The 15,989-nt window shown below is 49.4% G+C and overlaps 7 protein-coding genes; 5 read left to right on the top strand and 2 right to left on the bottom strand.

Moving 5' to 3' along the window:
• Positions 1-520: 520 nt before the first annotated feature.
• On the top strand, positions 521-1,836 carry FFUJ_11119 (related to Transaldolase B; the record flags this gene model as incomplete). XM_023569982.1 has 5 exons in its annotated part: positions 521-569; positions 605-807; positions 855-1,164; positions 1,224-1,377; positions 1,431-1,836. The coding sequence occupies 5 exons, from the start codon at positions 521-523 to the stop codon at positions 1,834-1,836; spliced, it is 1,122 nt and encodes a 373-aa protein (XP_023437118.1).
• Positions 1,837-2,432: 596 nt separating this feature from the next.
• Positions 2,433-3,047, top strand: FFUJ_11118 (uncharacterized protein; the record flags this gene model as incomplete). XM_023569981.1 has 2 exons in its annotated part: positions 2,433-2,444; positions 2,505-3,047. 2 exons carry the CDS (start codon positions 2,433-2,435, stop codon positions 3,045-3,047), a joined length of 555 nt encoding a protein of 184 aa, XP_023437221.1.
• A 309-nt stretch (positions 3,048-3,356) lies between these two features.
• Positions 3,357-5,282, top strand: FFUJ_11117 (uncharacterized protein; the record flags this gene model as incomplete). Its single annotated transcript, XM_023569980.1, has 1 exon — positions 3,357-5,282. One exon carries the CDS (start codon positions 3,357-3,359, stop codon positions 5,280-5,282), a length of 1,926 nt encoding a protein of 641 aa, XP_023437198.1.
• Positions 5,283-5,644: 362 nt separating this feature from the next.
• On the top strand, positions 5,645-8,089 carry FFUJ_11116 (uncharacterized protein; the record flags this gene model as incomplete). Its single annotated transcript, XM_023569979.1, has 1 exon — positions 5,645-8,089. One exon carries the CDS (start codon positions 5,645-5,647, stop codon positions 8,087-8,089), a length of 2,445 nt encoding a protein of 814 aa, XP_023437117.1.
• A 56-nt stretch (positions 8,090-8,145) lies between these two features.
• Positions 8,146-10,186, bottom strand: FFUJ_11115 (uncharacterized protein; the record flags this gene model as incomplete). XM_023569978.1 has 3 exons in its annotated part: positions 8,146-9,869; positions 9,948-10,099; positions 10,179-10,186. 3 exons carry the CDS (start codon positions 10,184-10,186, stop codon positions 8,146-8,148), a joined length of 1,884 nt encoding a protein of 627 aa, XP_023437229.1.
• Positions 10,187-10,528: 342 nt separating this feature from the next.
• On the top strand, positions 10,529-12,141 carry FFUJ_11114 (related to hexose transporter protein; the record flags this gene model as incomplete). XM_023569977.1 has 2 exons in its annotated part: positions 10,529-10,665; positions 10,725-12,141. The coding sequence occupies 2 exons, from the start codon at positions 10,529-10,531 to the stop codon at positions 12,139-12,141; spliced, it is 1,554 nt and encodes a 517-aa protein (XP_023437116.1).
• A 571-nt stretch (positions 12,142-12,712) lies between these two features.
• FFUJ_11113 (related to sterol glucosyltransferase) lies at positions 12,713-15,645 on the bottom strand (the record flags this gene model as incomplete). XM_023569976.1 has 11 exons in its annotated part: positions 12,713-12,897; positions 12,956-13,094; positions 13,144-13,507; positions 13,559-13,924; positions 13,978-14,086; positions 14,140-14,400; positions 14,454-14,614; positions 14,665-15,023; positions 15,077-15,228; positions 15,275-15,445; positions 15,501-15,645. The coding sequence occupies 11 exons, from the start codon at positions 15,643-15,645 to the stop codon at positions 12,713-12,715; spliced, it is 2,412 nt and encodes an 803-aa protein (XP_023437115.1).
• Between the last annotated feature and the right edge of the window lie 344 nt (positions 15,646-15,989).

Here is a 15,989-nt window from a genome sequence, read left to right as displayed (position 1 = left end):
CTAAAATGCTATCTCTCTAATTTACAGATGGATCTGGAGGGCTACCTATTCAGTCATTTGTGGATTGCCAGGGAAGTCAGAATTAGCTGAGTTCGGGTTAAGTATAGTATGATGACAAAGGATCCCAGTTTGAAGCATGATGTTTGATAGGGAATAAGGGACCGAGCCTGCAATGTGATATTATCGTAGCCACTTCCCGCCGAGGGTTAGGATTAGGTCTCAAGCTCCACTCCACTAACTTCTCCCTTCAGGCAGTTCACAGCGAGATCCACAAATTATGCGACTAACCTGTTTGGGCAGCATTCACTGGCATATGCAACTGTGAGTTATGATCATCAACAGCTATTAGTTTGCTGCAGAACCGGCAATTACTCTCCCAAAATTTAAGCAGAGATAAACCTCGGCAGGAGTATTACTATAAGTAGTTATATTCCAACCAAGAACGAGAAACGTAGCCTTCAGCTTCATAATCCGACTTTCATTTCAGCTGCACAATTTGTGATCCTGACCATCCAGCATCATGGCGCCTCCAACTGAGAATAGCTTCTTGCAAGAGATTGAGAAAAAGAGTGAGTTCTCTGAGTGCACCTAGATGTATGACTAGCATTAACACTGCGTGTTGTCAATGTTGATGTTGATACGCTTAACACTGAGTTCATACGATCACTCCCAATGATGCCAAATGATCAAACTTGCAATCCTGCATGGTTGTCTCTAGCTCTGCAGGATCCATCTAACGCAGAGTTGATCAGGACTACAGCCCTTGGACTTCAAGACCAGGGCTTTCTTGCTATACTCTCGCGACTTGTAAGACGCGTATTCCCGACGCTTCTTTCAAGATCTAACTATTGCAGGCTGTGCACCTCTGCAAAAGAAACATCGATCTGATTAAAGGTCGTGTCTTGGTCCAGACCAGCCCTTCAGCTGCACACAACTTCCAAGAGACCTTGGATCATGCTCGCATCTACGTATCTGAGTTTGAAAAGGCTGGGATCCCGAAGAATAGATATTGTATCAAGATCATGGCTACAGGTCCTGGGCTGAACGCAGCCAAGATTCTTCAAGATGAAGGAATTTCGACCCTGGGAACAGGCGTGTTCAGCGTGGTCCAGGCAGTGGCATGCAGTCAGGCGAGTTGCTTGTATATCAGCCCATATTACAATGGTAAGAGAGACGAAGGCTTTTCTTTTTGACTGCTACCTTAGCTAATTCGATGCCATCAGAGATACGAACTCACCTAGATCCATCTCTGTGGCCTGATGTCCAGGACCCAGCATTGGAGCATCCATTTTCGCATCGCATCGCCCAGATGGTCCAAGCATACAAGACTTTATTTGCTGCCACAGGCAAAGAACAGCCATTGATTAAGAATGCGGGGTAAAAGTCTTTGCCTCCATGCCCGCCGAGTCTATTGAAGCTTACAGTGTCAGCTTTCGCTCCTACAAGGAAGTTCTCGCCTCGTCTGAACTCGGGTGCCATTCTGCAACCATCTCCCAGGATCTATTGGAAGAGCTCAAGACTTCGACACCTGGAAAGATTACCTTGCCCGTTTCTCCCAAAGTAGCCAGCCTAGAATGCCCGTATGCTGACGATGTACCTATCCCACCGCCTAGGCTGGGTGAGCTACTTACCCGCCATCTGGGTGAACAGGGAGGATGGTTTGCAAATGACCTGACAGTGGACTTACTGGCTGATGGAGGCAAGGTGTTAGACCAAGCTCTGGAAAAAGACTCGGAAGCCGCTCGTATGGTTAAGGAGGCTTTGGACATGTTTATTTTCTGCGAGGAGGAGACCAAGAAGCTTATCAAAGGGACGGCTTTAGTTGCAAGCCTATAAGTAATCTAGATAGCTTTATGAATGCACTTTGAAAAGTCTTTATCCTAGAGGCACATATAGTACTTGGCACAATGTAATTTGTTGTGTTTGCTGCCATTTGTATCAGTAGGTGATATACTGCTCAGAGTGTCGTCTCTGTATTATGTAGAGCTCTTTCCAAGCAGACCCTCACACTTATCTAGAGTCTTTCTTCATCCCCATTGCGTATTGTAATATCTGTACTTACGAACTGGAATTTTGCACGGTTCCGTAGTAAAAGCCAATGGATCCCCAGTCATTGGCCTTAACTTTAGAGTGGTCCGAGGGTGGCTGCCATCTCGAACCCCGCATCGGCACCCGCGGACACTTTGCCCATCTGACCAACCCGCCGATGAGCCGAGTCGTTTGGGATTGCCTATTTCGGAACAATCATTCCAAGATTCGTGTCCGGGGCATATTCATGGCATAACTCAAGCTAGCAGGTTGCCTCGAGTGGTGATGGGTATGTACATATGGAAGGAAGAAGGTACATATATAATCAAAGCTCATCACCAGTGTACAAGATCGAGGATGGAGGCATTGCATGAACGACCTCTACTATTCTTTTGATGCCCAAAATGTCTCAACTGGTAAGTATTTCAGGCTTCAAAAATAACATGTCATTGGGAGTTACAGCTAAAACGTTCCAGGAACCCACCAACCGTCCAATCAATCATATAGCAATTTCTTGCCCCGATATTGAAGGACTTGTTAAATGGTACAAGAGCGTTCTTGGCTTCGAGGTCATTGGCGACATCCAGCATTGCATCAGAGCAAAAGACCCAGCGCCATTCGAGACAATCTTCGTCTCATACCCAGCGTCACTCAAAGAACTCAAATTCGCCATCCTCACAACTGGAAACGGAGTGTGCATCGAATGTTTCCAGTTCATCGACCCACCGCCAAAGCCGCGAGATGAGGGTTTCGAGTATACGAGAGCTGGCGTTTTCCACATCTGTGTGACGGATAGAAATCCTGAAATATTGGCAAAAAAGATTGTAGATGAGGGTGGAAAAACGTTGGGAGGATGGATGGATTATTCAATATTCGGGCTCGAGGGGCATAAGGGGATATATACACAGGACCCGTGGGGCAATGTAGTTGAGATCATGAGTCTGAGCCTTGAGAGGGTTTCTTCCACTGGGACGGCGCTGATGAATGCTGCAAAGATGGCTACAGCAGGGAAACTGTAATCAATGATCTACTAATACGATATCTAACATGATGAAATTGGTCACCAATCGAGTAAATCTAGCCAGTGAATTGATGCCATATCGGGAAAGGCGATACCCCATCTTACGCTAGGCATCGTCCGCGGAGGCCGATAAACATAGTTAACAGATGAGGGGACTCCACATCAACAGCTCGGTTGCCCCGCGTTTTCAACAACTTCAAGCCAAGCACATCGGGGCCATTCAGCTGAACAAGACGAATTCTGAGTCTCTACTGTACCCAATCTTGAGTCACCGACACTCTTCGCTTTACAACCCCTAACTTACATTATGAGGAAGAAGTCCAAGACATTCACGGGATGCTGGACATGTCGGGCCCGCAGAGTGAAATGCGACGAGGTCCAGCCGGTCTGCAATCGTTGTACTAAAGCACGTCGAATCTGCGAGGGCTATGGAGTTCGCCTTACGTGGACGAGCGACGAGAAGGACACCCCATTCAGAGTACTTATCGACCTGGATACGGATGCCGTAGAGATACCGCAGGAAGACCTGGATGATATGATCCATAAGTGCGGCTATACAGAAGCTAGCCTTGAGACACAAACATTCGGTCCCTTTTCTGTGTTCTGCGTCGGACAGGGTACTGATTTTGAGCCCTCAGAACCACGGCACCTTGATACAAAGGAGGGCCGAGAAGAGCAACAGCTGCAGAGAGAGGCAGCAACAGAGAACCTATATACGCCCTCCTCCAACGATTCTTTATTAGGTACATGTCAGCCCTCATTCTCAGAGTCCAGTAATGAGGCCATATCAGATATCACCATATTCGACATCTTCGCGCATCAGGCTACCGGTTCAAATCAAGGTTATGTTGATGAAAATGATGATCTGGTACTGGATGAGCTTTTCTCAGCTGAACGGTTCTTTGGCCCAAGCTCTTTTGAGCTAGAGTCACAGGTGTCATCGTGGGCAGAACTCGATGTTTTTCCATCTGACATGGAAAACGATTCCACTTCCACTGTGGAGATGCCACTAGAGGGCTATTCACCCTCGGATCACTCCCAATTCAACAATATACCGTTCAGCTTTTGCCATGAAGTGCCGCCGCCACAGACCAGTCTCACCCCCATCTCCATGTCGCGACAACAGACCGAGCTGATTCATCACTGGCTAGTCCACATGTGCAGAAATATGGTCCCCATTGATACACTGGACAACCCATACCGAGTAACCTATCTACGCCTCGCTTCCGAAGGCGTCAATGGCACATCCAAGAGCCACATTGCAGTGCTACATGGCGTATGCGCTGCTGCCGCGCATAATCTAAATACCCTGCGCCACGACAAGATGAATACGCAATCAGCATGGAATGCGCAGGTAGCACTGCAGAATCTACAAGAGTCGATTTCACAGCCCAAAGGCATGGACGATACTTCTGTTCTGGCCGCCATTGTGATGTGCATTATGCAGGATACTATGACGGGACATCCCCGTGGCTGGAGAACCCACATACAAGCTGCGTTGAGAATAATAGTACAGGGGAAGCTCTATCAAGGTTTAGATCCGGGATCTGAATTGCATGTTGTGGTTCTGCAATGTCTTTGTCTCGTCGTGCTCGGCGACGTTGATACACATTATGACATTGCAGACATGGTATCTCAACTCCCTCGGACCGAAGACTATGTCTCTAAGCATCACAGTGTCACAAAGGATCTCGTTGGTATCATATCTCGAATCAACACATTCTCGAAACAGAATGCTGCAAGAGATCTCGGTCTGATCGACCAGCTAGAGCTCCAGATCTATCTTCAAGTCGGACCAACTACGCCACATAATCGATTCCGCAGTGCAAAGGTCAACTTCATCAATCAACATTATGCCTCGGTCTGGCACTACGCCACTATAATACACTTCCAACGTCGGATCCGTCATAAGCCGGCAGAGCAGCTACGAGACATTGTGTCTGAAGCACTAGCTCATCTTGAAGCAGCTGAAGATGTTGCAACTGAACTCGATGGATGCATTGTTCTTTGGCCCTGCATGGTTATCGCTACTGAATGCGATGACGAAGAGCACAAGATGCGTGCGCTGAACTGGTTCAAGAAAAAGGACCGCCATGCATTCGCTAATGTTAGTTTGGCGAGCTCAATCTGTCTCGAGTATTGGAAATGGCGGGACAGGAATCCATCTTGGGCTTTGACCACGTCGTGGCAGGATTTTGTCGCAGGTACTAAGTATGATGTTGTGCCGGTATGAGATAATTCGATCCATCTCTCGATCCACTCGACCCGAATCTTTGGGTTATTAATTATCAAGGATCGAACCATAAAGCTTTGACTACAGAGTCTCGCTAATCGTATCCCCGAGAAACCAATTAAATTTGCGTGCATATGGAATCGGTTAGGACTGGTCGGTGCATGTCAACCCGCTCGCTCCGTTAAAAACGAGGTATATCTCGGTCTTACAAGACCCGAAGAGCCCCCCAGCTCAACGTAGGTCTTGCGAGCGCCAACACATTCAAATTACGCTTAACAATGACTGAGGAATTGTCCGTTTGCCCCTCCAAAGCTTAGTTCCTCCTTAGTTGTCATCGCCTCCAACTCGAGAGTATCCCCATCATGGCCGCCGAACAATTTGACACATCTTGGATGTGGAATCCTGCTTTCATCGAAAAAGCCACGTCTACTGCCGGTCGCTTCGTTCATTTCCGCAAGACATTCTTTGTCAATGCGGAGATACCGACATCGCTTCCGATTCAGATCACGGCCGATACGCGATATAAGTTATACGTCAACAAACAATTGGTCGCATTTGGACCTGTCAAGGGAGATGCGAATCTCTGGTTCTACGATGAGGTCGACATCAGCCCGTATTTACGTGTGGGAGAGAATCATATTGCGATTCATATCCTTCGACTCTTCCACGGGACGTCGTATGGCACTAGCTTTCCGCGTCTGGGAACAGGTGGTGTCAGGATTGCGACTGCTGTCGACGATGAGGTCTGGGCACCGCAGATTCGAAGTAGTGAGCTTTGGCAAACGGCGATAGATCACAATGTGACTCTTCGTATTGACGAGGAAGAGGATGACTTTCTTCATGTATACGAACTGGTCTCTGCATCGCACGATACTAAGTTGGAGTGGATTCCAGCGATACTGCTCCGTTTTCAGAACTCTACTGGTGTCACAGCGCCGTGGAAACTGTCGCCACGTCTCATCCCGCCGATGAGAAGCCGGAGGTCTTACTTCAGCGCTATTCACAACGTTAAAAGCGGCTTATCTCATGGGACTTGGAGTGCAGGACTGCTGGGTATCCAGTCTGGAGAGAGTAATCTCTTTCTTCCCGCTCGCTCAAGCCATCAATTCGACCTCGAGACTCCCATCCATACAACTGCTTTTATCCGCTTCCGCTTTGTCCGACCGGAAGTTGGAGGCGCCTGTCTTACGATAACGTATTCTGAAAGCTATGAGGATTCTCCAGTCCTGATTCCATATCTCCGCTGCAAAGGAAACAGATGCGATACAAGCAAGTTTCTCATCGGGCCAAAGGATATTTATACTTTCCGGGGAAAAGACGGAAATCCGCGTCTGGGTTACTACGATGATGAAGAGACGGAGGAGGTATACATGCCATTTCACTGGCGCACCTTTCGCTTCATGAGACTCAACATCGAGACTGGATCATCTGATCTGATCATGCGCGGCATCGATATAGACGTTGTGAGTTACCCATTGGACGTTCTATCAAACATAAGCACGACCTCAGATGACGGGACTTTGGGAGCGCTGTACGACACGAGTATCAGAACATTACAAAACTGCATGCATGATTGCTACGAAGATTGCCCTTTTTATGAACAGCTCCAATACGCCATGGACACACGCAGCTCTTGCCTCTTTACTTATCACGTGTCTGGCGATGATCGTTTAGCCAGACAGGCAATCATACAGCTCCATAGCTCGTTCCAGCCTCGCATTGGACTTACAGCCAGTAGAGCGCCATCGACTCAATTGCAGATCATCCCCCACTTTTCCCTCTACTGGATCTGCATGCTGCATGATCACTTTCTCTACTATGCAGACAAGACATTTGTTAGGCCTCTTTTACCCGTTGTTGACGCTGTCCTGGGGTATTTCCACGAACGCATTGATCACCGCCTTGATCTTGTGAGTCTAAGGAATGAGAAGGGTGTTTGGAACTTTCATGACTGGGCTGAGCAGTGGAGGCCGTACGGTATTCCGCCGTCAGCAGAGAAATCTGGTGTTTCGACATACACAAACAGTTTGTATGCGTACACGCTCAAACTGGCGGCCAAGTTGCAGGGAGAGTGTGCAGGCCGACTTTCCCTTGCAGAAGAGTATTCTCATCGGGCTGGGCGAATAGTCGATGCGGTTAAGCGCCAGTGTTTTGATGGGCAATACTTCACCGACAGTATTGCCGCCTGCTCAGACCCCGAGGCTGACCGTAGCCAGCACAACCAGGTCTGGGCAGTTCTCAGTGGTGCTGTACGTGGCGACAGCGCTCAGGCATTACTTAAGTGCGCTCTGGGAAGTTCTCAAAGCGGTGCGCCACTTATAAAGACATCAATCTCCATGTCTTTCTACACATTTCGAGCCATCAGCACCGCAGGAGGATCCTTGTATGACGAACTGTTCCATGTTCTATGGCAGCCGTGGCGTCACCAATTATCCCTCGGTCTGACGACCTGGGAAGAAGACGACGTTTCACACCGTTCAGACTGCCACGCTTGGGGCAGCGCTCCCATCTACGAATTCTTGGCCGAGGTTGCGGGGATACGGCCTGCAAAGGCAGGATGGCAGGAGATAGAGTTTGCACCGCGCCTCGGTCTTTATACTTCTCTTGACGCGACCGTTCCGATCTATAGAGAGGGGAAGATGGTGCTGGCAAAGGTTGGCTGGAGCTCTTTAGATGGAGAGACACGAGTCACGTTGGGGATTGAGGGGCTAGACGAATCAATCTCTGTGCATGTCAAGTTGCCAGGATGGCCTGTGATGGTTGAGAAGAGCTCACAGAGCATGTTATTTACATGGACAAGATGTTAGAAAGTAGATTATCATCTGAGATAATACAAAGTAAATATAGAATTTAGAACTCAATGTCACTCCTGCTCTGGAGCGTTGAACTGTTGATATGCTGACGAGGCAAACAACGGCATGCGGAACCAATTATCGTGATCTTGGGACATATCAAAACACGCATCGTCGGCGAACACGGGTAGAAGAGTATCCAGTCTCTCAACGTCCATGTAGGTCGGGTTATCATACGTTGAAACAGACTGCCCCGGACTAATGACCCCATGCAGCATAGAATCTGGTCTAAACTGATCTTCAATATGAGACGTTGGGACGCGAAGATCGGCCATGAGCTGAAGAATTGTCCCTTGTCCCGGCTCAGTGCCTGCGTCAAGATCAGAAGTCGCTCGACGCAGCATCCTCGCGTAGCTGGCGCTGATCTGCCAGAAGCGGCCCATGGTGCTGAGAAACGTCGTGAAGAGTGAGACTTTTGCTATGGTGTCGGTGTCAGTCTCTCCTGTGAAGTACCTCTGCGCTGTGAGGAAACGAGCGGCTACCCAGACGGACCAGGCAAATGGCCAGCCGAGCTTATCGACAGTTTGGTCGGCTACTTTCGTGACGATCTGAGCCAAGACTTGTACGCTGTTGAGACATCGCTGCAAGCATTGGCGACGGAGCTCAAGATGCGAATCGGACTGGAAGTTGAAATGGCATGGTATGGCGAGAAAACCGTTGAGGTAGATATCCAAGGCGTAATAGTATCCGTACAGCATAAAGGTCGCTGGTCGGATAGCGCCGGGAACTCGGTCCTCGACAATATTATGGTTATGCCAGAACAGTCGAGAAGGCAGTGTCTCCATCCACGAATTGAGTTCAGCTGCGATGTTATGAAACTCGCTGAGCCAAGTCGACTCGAGCTCTTGGTTGTCGTACAGCCTGCTGTATTCCATTGCAACTCTGTGGATTCTTCGAGATAGATCAAAAAGCTCTAGTTGGTAGCTGAACACAGACGCTGGAGTAAGCGATGCATCGTCTCCCTCTGAGAGGTTCTCCCTCCAGACTTGTTGTCGCGCAGGTAGAAAGTGTTGAACATGATCATCGCCCAAAGTCGAATGATGGTTCGTGGTAATACAGATGGTGCAGTCGAGAGCGTAGATAGCCCAGAACAACCGCTGTCGGAATATACCATCACTCTTACTCAGCGATTCGCTGCTCTCAGCCTCAGTCGAAGTGCGAAATACAAGCCCGTCAGTATTCTTAAGCTGCACCGCGAGCTTCGTCGCTACAGCCAACGGACCCCAGACCTGAGGTCCATGCGTCATGCCCGAAAGATCCAAAACCAGAACCGTAAGAACCTCCAACGAACTGTACGAAGGCTCCTCCAACACATCAACAAATATGCTGCGCTTAGAGTATTTCCAAAACGAATCGCTCGACGACTGATCAAGACGCGAATCGAACGAGTACGGCAGCGTGACTCCAAAGAGAGCATAGTACAGCAGCGCAGGTTCATCCATAGATCCCATATCGGCGCAGACGCGCTGGACATCTAGGAAGGGAAACCATGGGTGGATGTGGCGGAAGTAAAGAGAGGCGAGAGAAACGACGAGGTCGGTTGGGGGTCTGCGCTCAGTGACTCTGCGTGTGCGCTCAAAAGTAGGTGATGCTTCACCAACGGGCATTGAACGAATTGCCTGGTCATTGGGTGACTTGGTCTCGACTTCGATTGTGTCTTGTGGAGGTGCTTGATCAGTTGATGTGCTCGTTCGCGGCGTGCTGCGAATGGCACGTAGCTCGGACTCCAGCTTCTCTGGAACCAATAGTCAGTCGACAGTCACCTTACCTCACCGAACCATAAGATGGTGTAAAGAAATGAGTCGAGACTGACCGATCTTTTCCTCCAGCATCTGGCGATGTCCAGCTGGAAACCCCGGCTTCCGCCTCCCCCCGTACTCACACTCAACCTTTGCCTTCTCACAGCGCTGACACGCCGGTAATCGGCGGTCGCACTTTGCCTTGCGCTGCTTGCACCTCTCACATCTGCACGATCAGTCATTAACCTTCTCCACAATCTCTATTTCCGGGGTAACTCATAAAAAAAAAGCAGAAGGTAACATACGAGGCCATGGTTGTTTTTCGGTCTATGTTTCGCCGTCAGGGTTGCATTTTACGTGCAGAAACTTCGGGGCATGTTGGCCCTTAAATGCCGGCCCAGTCTTCCCACGTGATGGTCCAGAACCCCTTCTACTAGCGTACCCCAGATTTTCCCCAATGAACCCCGTGGGAATGGGCCGAGGAGGGGGGAAGGCTGGTCTCGGTCGAAGTGGTCCCGAGTACAGGGCGTGGCGAGTAAGAGAGATGTATATAGCCATGGGCTGAGCCAGCATGAAACTCCTTCTCTCATCCCAGCCGTTCAATCTTGACCTTGGCAACCTTTTACTGTCTATCTTGATAGATCTTATATGCGCAATGGCTACACCTGAAGTAACCACCACTATGGCTCTCCCGGCATCGCCTGTCGATACCAAGCGTTGGTGGAAGTCACCCAATCTACGCACCCTCAACTTTCTCATGATGATCCCACTTCTGTCGATCTTTTCCCAAGGGTCAGTCTACCACCCCATAACCACTACATTTAACAGGCCAAAGCTAATATGGTCTATAGTTTCGATGGAAGCATGATGAACGGTCTGCAGTCCGTCAGCCATTGGCAGACTTACTTCGGCACTCCAACAGGCGCTATGCTCGGCTTCTTCAACGCCGCATATCCCCTCGGCGGTATTCTGGGCACGTTTCTCATCTCCCCCGCGGCCGATACCTTTGGACGAAGATGGGGTCTAGCTACTGGCGCAGCGCTTTGCTGCGTTGGTGCCGCTATTCAGGGAGCGGCTATGAATATCGCCATGTTCATCATTTCACGAGTCATCATCGGTGCAGGCAGCGTCGTCGTCGCTGGAGTCGGCGCTCCTTATATCACTGAGATTGCGCACCCTGCTCAGCGCAGTACAGCTACAGCTCTGTTCCTCACCTTTTACTCCGTTGGATCCATCATCGCCGGCTGGTGTACTTTTGGCACTTTCCGCATCGACAGTACTGCGTCTTGGCGTATTCCTTCAGCTTTACAGGGCCTTCCATCCATTATCCAGCTCCTCTTTGTCTGGTTCGTCCCGGAGTCGCCCCGATGGCTCGTCAGCAAGGGTCGCAACGACGAGGCTCTTCAGATGCTCGCCAAGTACCACGGCGAAGGTGACTCCTCTGACCCTGTTGTTCAGTTCGAGTACAATGAGATTCTTGAGACGTTGAGTGCAGAGGCATCTGAACATAACAACATCGTTGTCTTCCTCAAGGACCTGGGAAGCACTCCTGGTAACCGCAGACGCATGTTCATCATGATCTGGGCAGCTATCTGCTCGCAGATGTCCGGTAACGCCTTTGTCTCGTACTACCTCTCGCCCATCCTGCACTCTGTCGGACTCAATTCGGATCTCCAGCAGACTCTCATCAACGCTACCAACCAGATGCTGTCTTGGTTCAGCGCCATTTACTTCGCCACGCTGCCAGCCAAGGTCGGTCGTCGCAAGCTTTTCCTCTGGTCGCTGGCTGCCATCTGGGTCATCGACATCTGCATTACGGCAGGAAGTGCGGTATTCGCCAAGGACAACACCAACAAAGCTGCCGCGTATACAGTCGTTGCGTTCCTCTACCTCTTCTCTCCCGCCTACAACCTCGGTTTTAACGGTAACCTTGGTCTTTATATTCCCGAGATCCTTCCTTATCGCATGCGAACCAAGGGACTGTCATTCTTCTACTTCGTCCAGTTCTGCTTCATGATGCTTTCAACCTTTGTTGTTCCTATTGGCCTTAAGGATATTACCTGGAAGTTCTACATCATATTTGTCGGCTGGGTCATGGTTGAGTTTGTTGGAGTCTATCTCGTCTTCCCGGAGACAAAGGGTCCTTCATTGGAAGAGATTGCCTGGATCTTTGATGGCCCCAATAGTGGAGTTGATATGCATGCTGCTCGAGCTGAAGGCAAGAACTCGACCATTGTTGAGCATACAGATGGCAAGGAATCTGTCTAGCATGCTTTCTGCTAGAACTGGGTATTTTTCCAGGGATAGAGGCAGAATGAAGTCGTACAGCCGCGTCACAAATGTCAGCGAGGGACTTCGTGGTAATGTTGAGTGGATAACAATGTGGAGTGAGCAGGTAGTACAGGCAGAGAAGAAATTCCAATTGATTCTCCTGTTCTTGTGTTCAAGCTTCGCACTTGAATGTAAAAATGATCGATGTTTATGGCCAATGTTGAATGGAAACATTAATAAACAAGGTTAAAAGTGTCGCCCTCTTTTGGCACTGGCGTCGGAACTAAATACTTATGGATCTCACTAGTGCAACAACAGGACCCACTAGTGTCGTTCACGTTAGACTTGCTAAACGATAAACGAGTTTTCTCGTTTAAGAGCCTCAGGGGCTGAAGCGGATACGCACTCACCCTGTACCAACAGACAATGCAGTCGGAACATGCACTTTTTCGAGGCAACATAGCTATGTCATAAGACGAAAATACAGGATGCCATATGCTAAGAAAGCTCAGATTCAATGAGCTTAAAATTATATATCAAAGCGATTCGAAAACGCCACGTAATATTATTACCCTATCAGTTCCTGGAATCGTTTAACAACTTGGGGAGCATCTGGTGATGTCGCCCCCTGCTCTCCATCTGACAATGACTCAACCCGACCAGCTGTTACCGCGTCCCTCGCCTTATTCGTCTTCATAGACTGAATTCTCTTATAAATTCCCTGGGCCGGGTACGCGAGCAATCCAAACGTTGCTAAAGTAATGTTAGCTGACATGTTCCAAAGGGCTCTTATTACGCATGGGAAACTTACCGCTGCCTGGTTTTGCGACCATATTGAGAGACCCCTTTCCAACACCTTTGAAGAAGCCCAAAGCTCCCTCTTCTTTGGCCCCTTTCATTGGTTTCGTTACGATATCAGTTAAGCCTTCGTAGAAGCCAAAACCAAAATTCTAATCCACGTAAGTGTCTCATATCAACTTCGAGGGTAGTGACACATACCTTTGCTGCAACTGTGCCACCGCTCTTCCAATCCGTGACTGGACCATAATCCGCGACCTTTTCTCCGTACAGTCGCGGTGTGTTGCGAAATCCTTCAGCGAATGCCAACGGGACATCTACGAGCGATCCCTTCACCACAGCGGTCGTCATGCCCTGCAGAGCTTTCCCGCTTGCAACTGCTGTCGCCGTACCGGCTGAGCGACGCGTGCCATCTGGTCGGACGCGCTTTACGTCTTTGAAGGGATCGATAAATGCACCGCCTAAGGCAGAGGTAAAGTCTGTCATAGTGCCTAGCACGGAGGATGCTCCAGCTGTTACAGGATCCCAGCGTTCGTTCTCAACGAGGTACCCTTTCGGTCGAAGTCTGGAAAAAATCGGTCAGTGAAGTTAGAAAACCCATATTACAACAACTTACGGCTCAAAGTCTGCCAATTTGGCTTTCTTGGCATCCAAAAGAACTTTCAAGGCTGCGTTCGATAACCTAATATGGCCCTTATCACCTTTCTTCGACCTGCCTATGTACTGCCATTTAGCAGCATTGTGCGGAATGAGATCGCAAGTGAGGTTGGCCACGGGTAGATGCCGATGGAAAGAGTCGACTGCGGTGTTAACGCCACTCTCTTCTCTCATCTGTGTCGCAATCCTGTTGGCAGCAGCCTGAGCCTCGGGACTGAGGCAGAACTTGATTGCGGAACTGAGCTTATCCACGGAGATGCTCTTGTAGGCGATAGGTGATGGACCTGCTCCGTTGGAGGCAACGACACTTCCCCAAAAGGGCTGACTACGGAGATGTTAGTATGAATATCTGGAGAAGTGAATGGGTATAACACTTACTCGCCGAAGAATGGTACAATGGTGGTTGGCCGACCATTAACGAGGCCACAAGCCGTAGTGCCTGCACCACCGTGGTGGACAACAGCAGCAACGCGCTTGAACAACCATTCTGCCAAACGCTTAGATAATGGACCCATGACTTGGGGATGACTAACTACTTACCGTGAGGGCAATCGCCCAAGTAGAAGACAGAGTTAGTGCTAGGGTCATTACCACCTAGCTTGCTCCAGCCACGAGATATAATCACTCTGGCCCCTGCAACCCTGCACGACTCTTTGATGATGTTTGTTAGAGCTGTTGGGTCATCGATGACGATACTTCCAAAGCCGATATAGACTGGCGGTGGTCCCCGTGCCAGAAAATCTGCTAGGTCTTGGGGAGGAGTATAGGCGGGTTCGTCTCGCATGAAGAATCCGCAAATATCTAGAGTATACATTAGCACGCTACCTAAATCCGTAACTCCTGTAAAAACATACCAATGCTTTCTCCCCAGTCACTAGGTTTCGGAACTAGAGCTGGTGACCAGCAATACGTATATGGTACTTTCATCAGGCCAACAATATCGGGCCCAACAGCAGCGGCTAGTGGGTCCAGATGCAAGTCCTTAACTCTCCATGCGTTGATGACATCTCCAAGTCTGTGAAGGTTAGCATAAGCACGATAAAATAAAATCGGTAGGAGACTGACCCTTGCCAAGTCATTAGATCAACAACACCGTAACTGAGGTAGTTGGAAGCCCTGGGATCCATATTTTGAGACTGAATATTGGCCAGAGGATGAGGAAATGACTTCGTCGCTGTCCAGGGCATTGTGAACATCATGTGAAGAGGGATACCCAATGCTTGAGCGCAGTGGACGTGGGCGAAACTGGGCGGGTTTGCGATGATAGCATCGGCGACAAAGGGACGATTTGATACGGGGTCGGGCTTGACGCAAGAACTCCAAAAGCCTCTCAGCATATCATGAATCATGACGCGCTTTCGACCGATATCGCCACCTCGAAGACTTTCCATGGAAGGAATCAAGCCGGGATTTTTGACCATGTACTATAGCCATGCGATTAGCACTCAGGCGCTGTGAGATCAGTTGGTCGTCTTACAGCCATTAGATCTTCAGGGTCTCCCCCGACGGGGTAAAACTCTAGACCAGATGAACGAACAAAATCTGTAAAGGTATCATGAGTGGCTAGTCGCACGCGATGGCCGTATCGCTGTAGAGCGACGCCGAGGGCGATGAAGGGTTGAACATCGCCTAATCTGATTAGTCCTGGACAGCAATGAGAAGATGGTCAAACTACCTCGACTACCGACAACTTGAATGACGACATTAAGAGCTGGACATGGCCCGGAGGGAGCAGCGGTGGAGAAGCTGCTGCTTGGTTCAATTTCTTGGGCTTTGTCGGGAGGAAGAAGGCGATTGACTTCGTCGGGCTGCAGCGACGAGAACTCAATATCGACCTTTCCATAGTCTTGGCACAGTCAACATCACGATAGCTTTAAAAAGAAGATAAAAAGGGATCATACCATTCACGCGCGACGTGCTAGCTAGGACTGACCCAGAGGAATGTAGCTCGTACGGCGGTGGCGCATCCCAAGGAATGTCCAAGACATTGTCAGTGTCTTGCGCTTCCTTGCCTTTGGACGGAGATTGAGATCTTGATTTCGACATGGTTAATTCGAACTTAGCATAGGAACTCGGTAGATGGAGATGCAAAGTACGGTAGGTAATATATGACGAGCGGGGGCCAACGGCAGAGGACCTTAAGCTAGTGTATACCAATTTAGGTGGACAGCTTGGCAAGATGGTCAAAGCTAAAACACCGAGGCTGAGTAAACCTCGCTCTCGGTTAGCGGGAGCGAATTTGGTAGCGAATCATAAGAGGCTGTGGGGAAAAGACCGAGAAATTTCGTAACGCCTCTGCTGATCCTGTCCCCGCGGAGGATGTGGCTTAGACCGGACTGGGAGATATTGGAGTTTAGTGCTGACCTAAAGACCAAAGACCGACGGAGTAC

The sequence above is a fragment of the Fusarium fujikuroi genome, chromosome FFUJ_chr10, assembly GCF_900079805.1.
Source record: "Fusarium fujikuroi IMI 58289 draft genome, chromosome FFUJ_chr10".
In the NCBI taxonomy this organism is placed as follows: domain Eukaryota; kingdom Fungi; phylum Ascomycota; class Sordariomycetes; order Hypocreales; family Nectriaceae; genus Fusarium; species Fusarium fujikuroi.
The sequence above is the reverse complement of the archived record's forward strand: the minus strand, read 5'-3'. Positions and strand labels throughout refer to the sequence as shown.